Source organism: Arvicanthis niloticus, chromosome 4 (genome assembly GCF_011762505.2).
Source record: "Arvicanthis niloticus isolate mArvNil1 chromosome 4, mArvNil1.pat.X, whole genome shotgun sequence".
Taxonomy (NCBI): Eukaryota; Metazoa; Chordata; class Mammalia; order Rodentia; family Muridae; genus Arvicanthis; species Arvicanthis niloticus.
In genome coordinates, this window is record NC_047661.1 from 105,071,630 (window position 1) to 105,086,489 (window position 14,860).

A 14,860-nucleotide genomic window follows, 5' to 3' on the forward strand; every position below is an offset into this window, starting at 1 on the left:
ATCGAGTTAACTGTCAAATCCTATAGATCCTAAAACTCATCTTCTCTTTCCCTTTTTTTCTGATATTTTCAGCTCACCCTCACCAGCTTCTTTTATTGCTGAGCCCCTCCTCTCCTTTCTGACAAAGTAGACCAGAATAATATTTTTTAGGTTTTTTTGTTTTTGTTTTGTTTTTGTTTTTTTGTTTTTTAGTGTTTCACATTCGTTTCTGTTTTATGATTGTTCTACCCTCAACGCCTGATGACCAAACTCAGGCCCACTGCCTTTGTCATTCAAAATAGACATTTCTACCTCACTCCTGTTAGTTTGTCATGAGCTTCCAGTGGAATTGAAATACCTCTTCCGCATACTTCCAAACCCACAGGTGCATGTTCCCTTTAGGCTGCATCCCAGTGTCCTGTAATCACATCTCCCTGTCTTCCTAGGCTGGAAGCATCCTCAACACAGCTATCAAGTTTCATAGCCCATCCCATTTTGTCAATCACGTCACAGTGGCAGCACACTGTAACAGTTAAAAGATCAAGATAGCATTACATATACGTGAGACACACTAATTAGAGAAAACAGACATGACAGAAGAGCAGAATCAGAAGGAAGAAAGTCTGACTCAGTGCTAGATACCTCTTCGTGACCTTGTCACCCAATGAACAAAGATAAGGATGCTTCTGGAGGGAAAACCCACCTTGTCACTGAGAGCACCGTGACAATGAGTGACGGGTGTTGATGACCAGAGATGATCCTGTCACATCCCCGTTGAAACTGTGACTCCCAGATCATCAGTTCCTGGACCCTTACGCCACAGGAAGATCCCCATGGAAGCACAGCCCTAGAAGTAAAGACCTATGTGATCACATCTAGCTGCAAAATCTGTGTGTTACTGCTGGTGAGCAGTGTTTTGTTTCTGAAAACTCGGTGTGTATGTGGAACACGGTTTCTTCAAGAGTGAGTGTTTTTAAATGTCACTGGTAAGATGACTGTTGGAGAGACTGGTCCTGTGTGGTCCAAGTGGACTTAAGATGATGTCCCTTCCATTCTCAGGGTCTCAATTGGACTGTCAGTCATCGAGACAACAAAGAGAAGACTAGTCACTTGACAATGGAAACCCCATTCCTGGGTCCACAGACTTTCATTGTGCTGGAATTGAGTAATTTCTTCACAATACTGCAGGATGCCTCTTCTGCCTTCTTCTACGACTATTAATAGGACACAGTATGACTGTGCAACCTAGACTGGTCTCGAACTCTTGATTTTCCCATGCTGGGATGACGGGCACACACCACCATGCTCAGCCTTTAGAAAGCTTACTCTTTACCAATAGTTTTAGTCCCCCCACACACACCCTCTCTCTGTGCCAAACCATAAACGGGCCAGTGGGGCACACTGAAATACAAAATACCTCTAAAGGAAAGGCTTTTAAGCTGTACTATCTTTCAGTTCTCATTCCAGTTCTTTCTCCATCTCCCAGGTGCTAGCTAGAAGAAGGTCTCCAGGCTCACAGAAAGGAGGAAGGAGATGGGGTTGAGGGGAGAGACAAAAGAACATGCTATGTCAGTGTTCCCAAGTCTACTGGCTGCTGTGCACACAAAGTGACCCTTATTAACGTCTTTCCCTGTAATGTCTTTGCTCTCTGATCCCAGACATTAACAACAACAGTAATGCCACAAGCAGTGGACCAAAGCCACTTACCGCTGTCAGCCCATCTGAGCAGGAGTGGTTCTGCGCAGGCGCAGGCCACAGAACAGTGGGGACTGGGCAAATGTACCACTCTCTGTGTGTGAGAATCCCTCTCTCACTGGCTATCTGGCCTTAGTCCTAGAAGCTTACCTGAAAGGCCATGCCTGACATAATGATTTTACAGCCTTATCTGAGACTGAATTGATTTTTCTCCAATTCTGTGTCACTTGGGAAGAAAATGGCACTTGACTGAGGCCTTGTATGTCCACAGGGAGAACATGAGACTTAAATGAGGGTACACACTGCGTAACAGGAAGAGGACACTAAGAAAACTTTAGGAGAAACAAGGAAAACAACCTAACCTGACATATAGCCCCAGAGAGACAGAGAACTAGCTATCCCTTATTGGCTAGGTACCTAGACACTGTGGTTGAGGACCAGGCACTGACACGAGGGGTCTGTAATCTCAAGCTGACTAGCACATGCAGAGAGCAGGCAATCACGTACTGGTCTGTCCAGACAGTAAGGAATGGAAGCACATGCCACCAAGGTTTGGTTTGGGGACTGATTACATGCACAGGGCTTCATCTAGAAGGAAGTCAAATGACAGGTTACATAGCTGAGAGTGCCATAGTTACCTAAAATGGCCTGTCAAACATGTATGTGCCTGTATACCACAGCTGAGGGAAAGCTCCTCTAGACCTTTCTATTATAGACTATTTTACTCAGGCATCTTATTCTTAAATGAAATACCCAAACACTAAAAGTATGCAGGAAAAAATATAAAAGCAAATATGAAGAATATGCTTAAACCAATGGAGAGGAAATTATTCAAATGATTAAAAAGAACCAAAATAAAGAGGGTGCCTCTCCAAAGCTGGCCAAGGGGAAAAAATGAGTCCTTTGAGCTTTCTAGATTTTGTGATTGAAACTTATCAAGCAAATCTGTAACTACAAACAGCATAAACCAGGAAGCAGGCAAAAACCCAGCTCATGGTTATGATGTAGGAAGTTGTTCTTGAGATCAATGGTATGAAGAGTTTGTTGGGGACCAAGAAAACAGAGACTGTCCATAGTGGTGGAGTGACATATTTATAGAAGCCCTAGAAGTCTATGGAAACTGATGAGGCACAAAATCCTTGTTTGAGAAAGAGTGTGTGCCACCATTCAGAAGTTGCTTCATTTTTTTTTTTTTTTTAATAATTGAAATTTGCGTGCGCCGGCCAACTTGGAGCCTTTTGTTCTTTCCTGAACTAAACTGTTTCTTGCAGCCTCATGTTTACTGAAGCCTAAAATTAGAACTGACAGCAATTCTCTGCAACAAAGTGGGTTTCTTCCCTGCCCGTCAGCCTGCAGCCCTTCCCATTCATGCCCTAGAAAACCACTCATCTCTCGGTGGTCATCTGCCAGGAGAAGAAAAATAGAGCAGAGAGGAGAATCTGTCGCTCAGGCAAGGGTGCAGGCATTGAACCTGCCGGCTCAAGCCCTGGTGTCTCCCATCAGAACCTCACCTCTGCACCGCTGGTCCTCACTCTTGTCCTCTGTAGACACATCTGGCGTTTCCAACAAGAGACGATCCAGTACTTGCTTGCACTCATGCAGTATTGAAGCCACAGCATCTTGATTATTCATGACGATTACCCACCCTCCAGGATGAATTGAGTCTCCCTGGGTCTATGGTGATCAATTACCTAGGGGAGGCATTGATTCTCAATAAAGAAGGCCCTTGAAGGCTGAGGTACCTGGCGAACAAAAGAGGGGGAAGGATGATTAACTAAAGCATCATCAATTATCTGCGAGTCTCAAGCAGGGAGAGATAATAGAGCAAACACATGAAAATACATGACGGGTCCTGAGGATGTTGTTAGGGGAGTGTGTGAAATGTTGGCAGCACCTCGAAGGCATAGAGTGCAGAAGGGAGAGAAGCTAGCTATAGAGCTTAGTCACCCACGGTGAGGTTGGTGAACTCACATGGGCCGAATGAAATGAATGCACCCTGTGATTTATGCACTTTCTGCGTATTTCACTCAATGCCTCTGGGTCCCAGTAGCCCTGAGCTTTCCCTTTTCTGGAAGTCTACAGGAAGCATCTGGCTAACAGTTCTAATAGCCCCACAGAAGCACATGGCAATATGAAGTTCACCAATCTCACAAGCCACTACTGATTTCCCCTGTGCGATATTCTTCATGGTATTTAGCACCATATCATTTGGAACAAGATAGGCAATGACAGATGCCAAAGTTAAAGCTCTTCACTGCCAGGCATACTGCCAAGTGAAGCAGAGACATGGTATTCCAGAAAACTCAATTTCCCAGCGCTCTGATGTAGATGGATCCATCACGTAGATAGATGAATTGACAGGTGCTGTTAGATAACAGGTAAGCAGTAGATTCCGTATGCAGAATGTGAGGGAGATAGAAGGACCTATTGCAGTCAAGATAATCTGAAGACAAAATAATTTACTAATTTACTAATACTGTGAAAATGTCTAGCCAATAGACAGAAACAATACTTGGTTAACAAATTCTTTAGTCTACCTTCCTTTTGTTGATGTAGTGCCTTGTAAACAAACAAACAAACAAACAAACAAAATTATCCTCTTTGCCCAGAATAAGAAATGGCATTTCTCTGGTTTAGACACTTGGGGACATATAGAAGTGTATTACTAAAGCAGAGTCTGAAAGCGGTGGGGTGGCGAGGTGGTACCAGTGACAAGGATGGCAATACTCATGCAAGGAAAAAAAAATTACCAAGAATGTTAAAGCAGAGAGTTTCTGAGTTGGTATTAAATGTGCCCTTCTATCCCAGAACCTTTGTTTTAAATCACACCAAAGTAAACTGTCGGGGTATCAGAGGCTAATTTTACTCAAAGTAATCATGTAGTTATTAATGAACACAAGCAGAGTCCTCCAGTTAAAAATGGTATCACATTCTAAGAGCACTCACGTAAGCAAGGGAGTGAGGAGTGAGCTACCGTAATTATCTAAGCCCGAGTGAGAACTTAAGAATCCATGCACAAACGAGGTTGTTGCTGTAAACTGTGCATGAAGTCCCACAATCGAGTGTCTATAAGTCGTGATGTTTTGTGCAATCAAATGGCCATTACTGTGTCTAGCTATAAAGAGAACAGGCCTCAAGGACTAGTCAGAATTTTATCCTCAGACTTCTGTTACAAACAAATGAAGGCCCACTCATCCCCTCTGAGTACTGCAATTAGCAAACAAAAGGTAATTAGTGGGCGAGCGTGGGCAAGGGACCTTGTAACCAGTAACGTCACATTCCCACCATCCACTAAAGAGGAAGGTGCTGGCTATGATGGGAACTTAAGTTCAGAGAATGAGACAGGGATCAGACAGTTCAGAAAGGAAAGAGCAAACTGCTGGTCCTGACCTGCAGGTGAGTCGGCTATTCACTTCTGTTCAAGTCCCAAATTAAAGCAAGAAGCAGGCTATCTTTTCTAGAATCATTTTTTTTTTTTTTTGGAGGATGGGGCTACATAACAGTGGGAAGTGGAGAACCAGTCTGTGCATGAAGAAAGAAAATTGTATTATAACAGGGTCCTGGTAGCTTAGCATCCTTTATTATAAAGGGAAGACCACGGTCTTGTGGAGCTCAAAAAAAAAAAAAAAAAAAAAAAAAAAAAAAAAAAAAAAAAGAGAAAGTAGAAAGGAGATTCTTGGAGACAGAATCCCTGTCTGTAGCTGTTCCACCCTGAAAATGGAAGATAAGCAGGGTCAGGCCTGGTTTGAAATTGGATGGGAGACTGCTGGCAATGTTGGATGTTATAGGTACTGACAGTGACAGTCTGGCATCCCACCACTTCACCTTCCCTGAGCAACTAATACACACGGACGCATGCATGCGCACACATGTGCGTGAGCACTCAAACTCACACGCAACCTCCCACCACCATCACCACCTCCACCACATAGCTTCTTGGCCTGATAGGAGGTAGCAGCAAGGAGTGGGCCAGGAAGAAGATAAAATCTAATGAGAGTAAGGTGGGGGGGGGCACAGAACTGGGGGCGATTTGAGGGGTTGAATGCTCTTGAGTTGCAGCCCTTTGTTAGCATTTTAAAGCTTGGTAAAACCAGGAAAAGTTGGAAAAGAAAGTTGTAATGACTCAAAGAGATTTCTATTTACAGCAACACAGAAGACTGCTTGATCAACATCTCCACTGAAATGTGGGAAGATCCCCTTAAAGTCTCTAGAAACAAATGGATTAACAACATAGGAAAGGAAGAGTTACTTCAAGGACCAAAACAAAAGAACAGAAATCAAACAAACCAAAGCCAACCAAAGGCTGAAATGGAATGATTTAACCACCACACACAGGCTTGCCTTTACTAGCACGTGAACGTGAGAAATACATGTTTGCCACACCCTACGAGCTTAAACTTCAGCTTTCCCTCTCTTGGAGAGACAATAATATCCCCAAAGGTCAGAAGGTGACCCATGTTTTAGGTCCCAACAATTTGCACCCTTAGTATGAGGAGAAGAACTACAAACCTTCACTCCTCTCCCCATCTTCCAGGGGAACTGCCTTTGTCAAAACACACTCCTTTGTGAAGGAGATCAAAAATCTTTCCTTTAGAATCTGGGACCACAGAGTCTACAAACACCTTTTCGTGGCAATGTAAAATAATGTTTTAAAATAACGTTAGGTTAATTTTTAGGCAACTGGTGAATTAAACATTCCCCTCTAAAGGGATCTGACTTGAATCTAAGCTTCAAGGATTCCAGACAATGCTAAGAAATATGAGCTTGTGGTCAAATCTCACAAAATACGCCTGGTATAAAGAAAGAAAATATGAAAGCAGAAACAACACTCAGTAAATCAGACCCACAGAGCTTAGGTAGTGGAGTCACCAGGTATAAGAAAGAAAAGAAAAGAAAAGAAAAGAAAAGAAAAGAAAAGAAAAGAAAAGAAAAGAAAAGAAAAGAAAAGAAAAGAAAGAACCCATGGTAGAAAAAAGAGTTAAGCTAAAGATAAAAGACATAGAAAATCCATTGCGTGAAATTATAGCAGAAAATTTGCCAAAGATGGAAAAAGTAGACATCCAAACAACACAAGAGGCACTCCAGACTCCAATAGACATGGTCAGAGTAGAACTTCTCTACAGCACCGTTCAGTCAAGACATCAGAACATTCAAGATAAAGGCATAGACAAGGACTTCCTGAAAATCACTCCAATAGCACAAGAGATAATTTCAAAAACTGAAAAATCAGATGGTACGATTAAAAGGCTTTTGCACAGCAAATAAAACAATTACCAGAGTAAAAAGTCAGCCTACACACTGAGAAAGTCTTTGCCAAAATATTCCTTGGACTGGAGATATTTAAACACCAACGAACCAATCATCCAGCCAATCAACAAGTTAATGAGATGAAGAGATAGTTCTCACAAAAGGGAATACAAATGGCCAGTAAATGTTTTAAAAAACTATTCAACATTATTAGCCATCAGGGAAATGTGAATTAAAGCTGTTTAATATTCTATCTCACCCCAAGCAGAATGGCTGTTATCACGACGATTAATGCAAACAAACTCCAGCGACGGTGGAGGACTGGAGCCCTCGAACACCACTGATGAGTATCAAGAGGTTCAGTCACTATGGAAATGACTACAACAGTTCCTAAAAGACCTGAAAATACAGATAGTGTATAACTCAGTGATACGACTCCTGAATACACACATACATACATTCAGGCAAAACACCCATACATGTGAAATAAATATTAATTTAAAATTAAATATTAATTTAAAATACTAAAATTATTTAAGTAGTTATCTGCATTTTCTAGAGCATAAGAGTGCAGAAAATATAGAGAGGACACAGAAAGGTAGAGTCAGATACATTAGAATAATAACAAAGAGGAGGATAATGCAGCTGCACAAAATATCAGATAAAATACACTGATAGCCACAAGCTATTACTACAGATAAAAAGACCACATCATTAGATTCATGGTCAGGTTATCAGGAGTCCACAGCACTTCCAACCTTGTATGCATGACTCATATTCTTAATACATGTGGGCCAAAAGGTGCCAGAGCTAAGGGCTGGGTATATATATATATATATATATATATATATATATATATATATATAACTTAGTGATATATATATATATATATATATATATATATATATATATATATATAACTTAGTGCTATGGTGTTTAGCTATCATACATAAGCTTTGAGTTGATTCTATCCCCAGCATCACACACACACACACACACACACACACACACACACACACACAGCTTCGAAGAGAGGGCTGGGGATATGGCTCAGTTGGTAGAGTGTTTTCTTAGCATGCATGAGACCCTAAATTCAATCCTCAGCACTGCATAAACTGGCCATTGCAGCAAATAGAAAAAGGCTGAAAAGATGAAGAAAATAAACAGCAGAGATTTACATAAAAAGTACTCATTTGGGGGCTGGAGATTGCTGTACAAGCATGAGGGCTTGAGGTCGGATCCCCAGAACCCACAGAAGCTAGAACCACAGTGCTCCTGCAGTGAGCTGAGAGGCTGCTAACCAAGCACACAGTGGTAGAAGAGACCCAATCTCACCAAGTGTAAGATGAGGACAGACATCTGAGCCTGTCCTCGGACCCCCACAAGTGTGCCATAGAAGACACGTGCTGGCTCTCACACATACAAACATGCACATGCACGTGTGTATACACACACAGACACAAACACACATACACACCTATGTACAGAGACACAGATTTAAAATATTCAACAGGAAGATCAACAAAATAAAGCAGTGACTCTTTCAAAAGGAGACTAACGTTCACCTACTGCTAACAAATTTAATTGACAGATCAGAGACAAAAAACTAGAACAGGAATAAAAAGCCTGGAGAGAGCATATTATAGACTCTTTTTAAAGGCTAATAAACATAAGAAATGGAGCTGTAGTGATGACTCAGTGGTTGAGAACACTGAATGTTCTTCCAGAGGACACAGGTTCAATTCCCAGCACCCACATGGCAGATCACAGCTGTCTATGACTCCAGTTCTAGAAGATCTGACATTCTCATGCAGTCAAAACATCAATGTATATGCAACAAAATAAATAAATTTTAAAATATTAGAAATACTGTATGTAAGTAATTTTGAAAATACCAATAAAATAGTGATTTTTATTAAACAGAAGTCAAAATAAATCAAGAAGTATAAATTTATATGGTTCTATAATCTTAAGGAAATTTCATGAGTAACTTAAAATTTTTCCTATGAAGAGAACAACAGGGAACAAACAACATACAGTGAACATACAGTGAACAAACCAAAGATCCAATCTTAAAAGCAATACGTTATTAAAGATAAAATTTAATGAAAGTACAGTTGCCATGGCATGAAATACATAATGTAGTATCATAAAAATCATATATTTATATTTCTATATCCTCCTTCATGGATAGTTCCTAGGACAATTTAAGTAATAAATGTGCAAGTCTCTTAGAAGCGAAGTTATAAAACTTAACTGGAAGATATCCCAGGTCTATGACAAGGTAACCTACATTTGTATCCTGTAAAACACAATATTGTTGAGACATCAAATTCTTCCCAAATTAGTATATAACTTTAATGCAATACCAATAAAAATCTCAACATCTCTGAATGTGTATCTATGTGTGCCCTCAGAGGTCACCCTAAAACTTATAGGGAAGAATAAGGAGGGCTAGGCACGTGGCTCTGTGGTAGTAGTGTGCTGGGTTAAAACCAAAATAAAACAGAATCAAGACATGCCAGGTAAGGAAAAAATAATGGAGGAGAGAAAAATGCAACACCAAATGCCAATAGTTAATATTAAATGAAATTAGATTATATAAATTAGTATTGGCACTTAGAGAAATCAACATGGTAAATACATTGGGAGCCCAAGAGAAAGCCACACCTGTGTAGAGGTTACAGAGGTTACAATAATCTGTATTGATTATTACAGAGCAATATGTAGCACTGGACTGAAATGTTACTTTCTAAAAATCGGTACTAAAGGCTTCAACGTGAAAAGTAAAATTGTGCTTCTAAAGGATTTCACTAAAGGAGAACTGAGGCATGCTTATAATTTTTATTTAATTCCAAAGTGAAGACAATTTTTTGAGGTAAGATTCACATATCAAACACTGCCATTGTGATGTTTACAATTCAGTGGTTTATAGCACAACCATCTCTACTACGTAACCCCAGAATACTCGACAGGTCCAAAAGGAGTCATTATGAATCCCTTCTTCGCCTCACGCCTCACAGCATCCACCAATCTGCCCTCTAGATCCATGGATGTTCCCGTTCTGGTCATTTGTGGAGATGGGGCCACGCCACACCTCTCCTCTTCTCTCGGAGCAGTATCATGCTATTACCATGTTAGGGCTGTAGCACGAATCAGTACTTTACTTCTTCAGGTTGTTGATGTTGTATTTATGTATTTAGACAGCACTTCTTGTATTTCAGGCTAACATGTAACTCCATTTGTAGCCCAGGATAACCTTGAACCTCTGCTGCTCCGGATTCTACCTCCCAGGTGCCTGGTACCACCATTCCTGGTACACATTCCTGGTGCTGAAGATCAAACCCAGGGTTTCGTGCACATTTCTCACCTTAACAATTGAGCTACATCCCAAGCCCAGCAATTCATTTCCTTTCATGGCTGAGTGACCACCTTGTTCATAAGCTGATCACATTTCAATTGACTTCAGGTTTCTATTGGGAATATGCTTGGTATTCACACTGTCATACAAAATACTGTGGATAAGATGTCAAATCTAAGAGGATTTTTTAAAAAGTAACTTTCGGTTAAGGAAGAGTTTTTAAAAATTATAAGGGAAAATATATTTATTAATAATATAATTAATGAGTATATTACATATTAGATAAATTAGTATTAACTAATTGTAATTAATTAAATTACAAAAGACAAATCTGATTCACACACACACACAAAAAAAAACCCACAACCCAAAGCGAATAAAATGAGAAATCACAAACTAAAAGAAAATATTTGTTTGTTTTTGAAACAGAGTTCAGTTAGGTACCCCTAGCTGGCCTGAAACTGACTATGTAGAGCAAGCTGGTCTTGAACTCATAAAGATTCACCTGCCTATGCTTCCTGAGTGCTGGGATTAAAAACTTACACCACCATGCCTTGCAAAAAGAAGAAGTTGTAAGTTTGGTAACTGACAAAAGATTTCTACCCAGAATATATAAAGAGTTCCCACTAGCCAACAAGAAAAGAACTTGCTGTGCACTGAGGAAAGATTATGCAAAGGACTTGGGAACTTCACACAAAAGGAAGCACACCAGCTAATAAACATGGGAAGTCTTCAACCTCATTATCCACCAGGAAAGATGAGTTTCTGTCCCATGAAAAACTATTAAAAAGCTACAATCGAAATTGTTGAGGAGAGCAGTGCTGCTTACCCCATGCTCCACAGACAAGCTTCCGGTTTAGAGTTATCCAGTGTAATTCACCATAAATAGACATTATCCAGACTGCCCATGCTTAGGTATAAACACCAGCTTAGAGTAACTCTGCAGTCTGAGTCTGGCTGACACACACGACAGTGTCCTCATCGGTGCAATCTGTATCAGCCAGGAGACAAAACTCTTACACTGGAATAGAATGAGCAAAGGCGTGCCAAACGGTTCCGGGAAACATCACAGTAAAACTCAGAAAAATAAACAGCACATGTAGGTATGGACCAACATACATCTAATAAACACTGGTGTCTAATAATATATTGTGGCGGGGTACAAATACACGCATCCAAGTCACAAATTAACACTCAATACTGCAAACGTGTCTAATTAAACTAATTTAACGGTTTTAAAAGAAGGAATGATAAAGTCGAAATCTAGAATCATGGATTCTTCGGGGGATTTTTCCGAGGGAAGAAAACGAGAAGACGAGATTGAGTTGAGCCCAGGGGATGTGATAGTGACCATGTACACAGTACACTCTTTTGCTTAACCCGTATTGCTTCTGTGCTTGCTGTGTTCCACACATACACTGCCAGTCTGAGAAGTCTATATGTCTATTTGATAACTAAAATTCCAAAAGTATAAAGCTGTACTGAAGCCGAGGCTACTGAACAGCTAATAAATACCAGTTACTGCCCTGAAGGTTAGAGCCGATGACTCCAGGCAGACATGGTTAGAGATACAGCCTGTTGGAGCAGAGAGGGCACTTGGGCAGGAAACTGTGTCAGGGGTGGGGTTTGGATAATGACATGGACAAAGACTCTCATGTGGCCGATGATAAGTAGCTTCCAGAAAGCCTCAATGAGCAGTTTGAACCACTAGGTAAACAAACTTTAGTGTCCCAGGATACTTCAGTCATCCTGACATTCTCTTCAGGTGGAACACAAAAACAAAAGGTGTGTTTTGTTTTTTGTTTTTTTAAGACAAATAGATTTCATGAAACTCTGTAAGTGAAAATAATTTGTTTTTACATCTCTTTCTATCCACTTCCAGCCTACAGGCCATACCTTACGGAGACAGGAGACAGCCTGGCAAAGCTACCTTATGCCTCTGCCTCTCTTGTCCTGTGCCCACCCTCTCCAGTTCCCTGACACTGAGTGTGTTTACCAAACTTGACTGTGCACTGAAGTGCAATAATAGTGTTCTGGGTCACAATGGGTTAGGCAGTGGCCCCAGGAAGGAAGAAGAGGAAAAGAAAAGACCACATTGCAGGGGCTGCTGGGGCTGCTCCCAGAGGCTACAGTTACCTGCTCCATTAGCCATGGTGACATCTGAAGAATTATTAGCCTGGCCCCATGGCTGAAGAGTCGAATCTCAGGTCAAGGTGAGCCAAGCCTGCCATCTGGTCCTGGTTCCAGGCTCCTGAGCTGATGGCTTAGCAACGGTCCTTCCAGGAGCTCTGCCTCTGCATACTTGCATCCTAACTGACAGGAGAACACTCCCAGAAACGTATCCCATGGTCTCCTAATCCAGAGACACCATGAGGTGAGGCGCATTCCTGAAGCAGGAAAGTATTTTGTGAACTTTGAAGATCTTTCATTTGAGGTGTGCTCCCTGAGAGGCAGACACCATCTACCCAAACTCTAGGTTCTAGAGAAAGCTGAGGCAGAGAAAGCTGAGAAGGTCACACTAAAAGTTTAGGACTTGGACCTCAAAGCACATGGCTACTTTGCTTCCCTTTAAATAAAACAAACAAACAAACAAACAAACAAAACCCAGCAAGAGTAACTTGATGGAAGATAGTTAATTTTCAGAAGAAAAAATGATGTGGCCTGATTATACATTATGTGCTGCAGCGGGTAAGGTACAGAAATCCCTGGAGGAAGAAAGCAAGTGATGGTGTTATGCATCTGTCAAGATTATGAAGTTGTCAGGAGTGTAATAATGCACACTTTTGAATGGCTTACTATGTGTGTCTGAGGAATGTATGTGCACCATTTGCATGCAGTAACTACAGAGGCCAGAAGAGGGCATCAGCTCTCCTGAAATTTGAGTTACAGGTGTTCTTAGCCACCCAGTCCCAGGAGCTGGGTCCTGTGGAAGAGCACCAAGTGTTCTTCATTGTTGAGCTATCTCTCCAGCCAGGCAGTGCAAATTTTCAATGAGAGCAATCAGTGTGGGAATTAAAGTTTAGTATACAAACAAACAAAAACAAACAAATAAACAAACACACCAAAAACCCTTCCAAGTCTGTGATTATAATTCTCACCATCAGCATAGTTCATTAACTTTTCATAGAACGCATAGATTTTGATGTGGGCAGTAGCTCACAAAGAAATAGTTTAAGAAAAGAGGAGATTAGTAGGCTTTGAAATTATAGGGGCCAAAAAAAAAAAAAAAAAAAAAGAAAGAAAGAAAGAAAGAAAGAAAACAAATTAACATTTCACTCTTAGTCCTCACTGGGCAGCAAAACAGGATGGGTAAACCTTCAGGTTACAGCCAGGATTCCAAAGTTTAAATCTTATTAGCTTTGGGTAAGTCACATCTCAAGAGACATAATAAAGTAAATCTCACAAGTTTACAGGAATCAGCTGAATTAATATATATTACATAATTATATATTTAAATATATAAAATATGTATTTAAATAATATAAATATATAATGTTTGTATTATATATTATTTATGTTATTTATATTATGTATATAAATTATGTAAATATGTAAAATACAAATCTTTGCCCAGTAAGTAAACCATGCTTTGTGGACTCTGATGACAGCTTTCAATAAAATTTCGTGGAGTAAAGTTGTAAAATTTAAAAAATTTAAAAGGTCACCCAACTTTCTACACTTACCCCAAGAGGATATTTCTGGGGTTCCATCTACCCACCAAACTTCTTCAGTTTCACATTACTTTTCTAAAGGGTCCTACAATTTCTTCACATCTACCTAAGCAGGGCATCCCTTCCTGATGGCTTCATTCCTATTTATGTTTTTGAGGAAGAAATTGCTCATCCATTCAAACTTTAAGTTCTTCATTTTTGTAAACCAATATTAATCTAGATGGTGATAAAATCATCCTTTAAACGATTCCTCAGGACCACATTTGATTAACAAATATAAATTCTGTTAGCAAACTGGGAAGTGTGGGCAGTTAGAAAGACATCTTTGAAGAGAAACATGTGTTTTATTTGCTAAAAAAAAAAAAAAAAAAAAAAAAAAAGAGCCTGGCAGTGGTGGCACACGCCTTTAATCCCAGCACTTGGGAGGCAGCGGCAGGCGGATTTCTGAGTTCGAGGCCAGCCTGGTCACAGGACAGCCAGGGCTACACAGAGAAACCCTGTCTCGAAAAACCAAAAAAAAAAAAAAAGGAAAAAAATCCAAACCTAGGTAACTTGGTGAGGTCATCTTGTTTGCCTTTTTGTTTTTAATTAATGAAATATTGGGCAGTGTTATACTAACAGGGATAAAAAATGTTAAAGTAAATAAAAGTTAACTGTGAAACATTAACTTTTATAAAATTTGATAAAAATGTTCACTTCCTAGATTTTTACATTTTTATTTACTTGTTTGTTTTTGTTTGTTTTGGAGACAGGGTTTCTCTGTGTAGCCTTGACTCTCCTGGAACTCACTCTAGATCAGGCTGGCCTTGAACTCAGAAATCTGCCTGCCTCTGCCTCCTGATTGCTGGGATTAGAGGCGTGCACCAGGCTCCTAGATTTTTCTTATTGTTTGGATTTGAGGCTAGCT

At 40.2% G+C, this 14,860-nt stretch overlaps 1 protein-coding gene across 3 annotated transcripts in view; it reads right to left on the reverse strand.

The window, feature by feature from the left end:
- Positions 1-14,860, reverse strand: part of Alpk1 (alpha kinase 1) — a 102,072-nt gene that overhangs the window by 59,745 nt on the left and 27,467 nt on the right. For 2 of the 3 annotated variants that reach the window (XM_076933242.1, XM_034501260.2), the window contains exon 2: positions 3,186-3,416. In XM_076933242.1, the coding sequence (XP_076789357.1) occupies positions 3,186-3,293 (108 nt within the window). In that variant the 5' untranslated portion in view covers positions 3,294-3,416. Of the gene's footprint in view, positions 1-3,185; positions 3,417-7,180; positions 7,321-14,860 lie in introns of all 3 variants that reach the window. The other variant, XM_076933241.1, reaches the window with a different exon arrangement.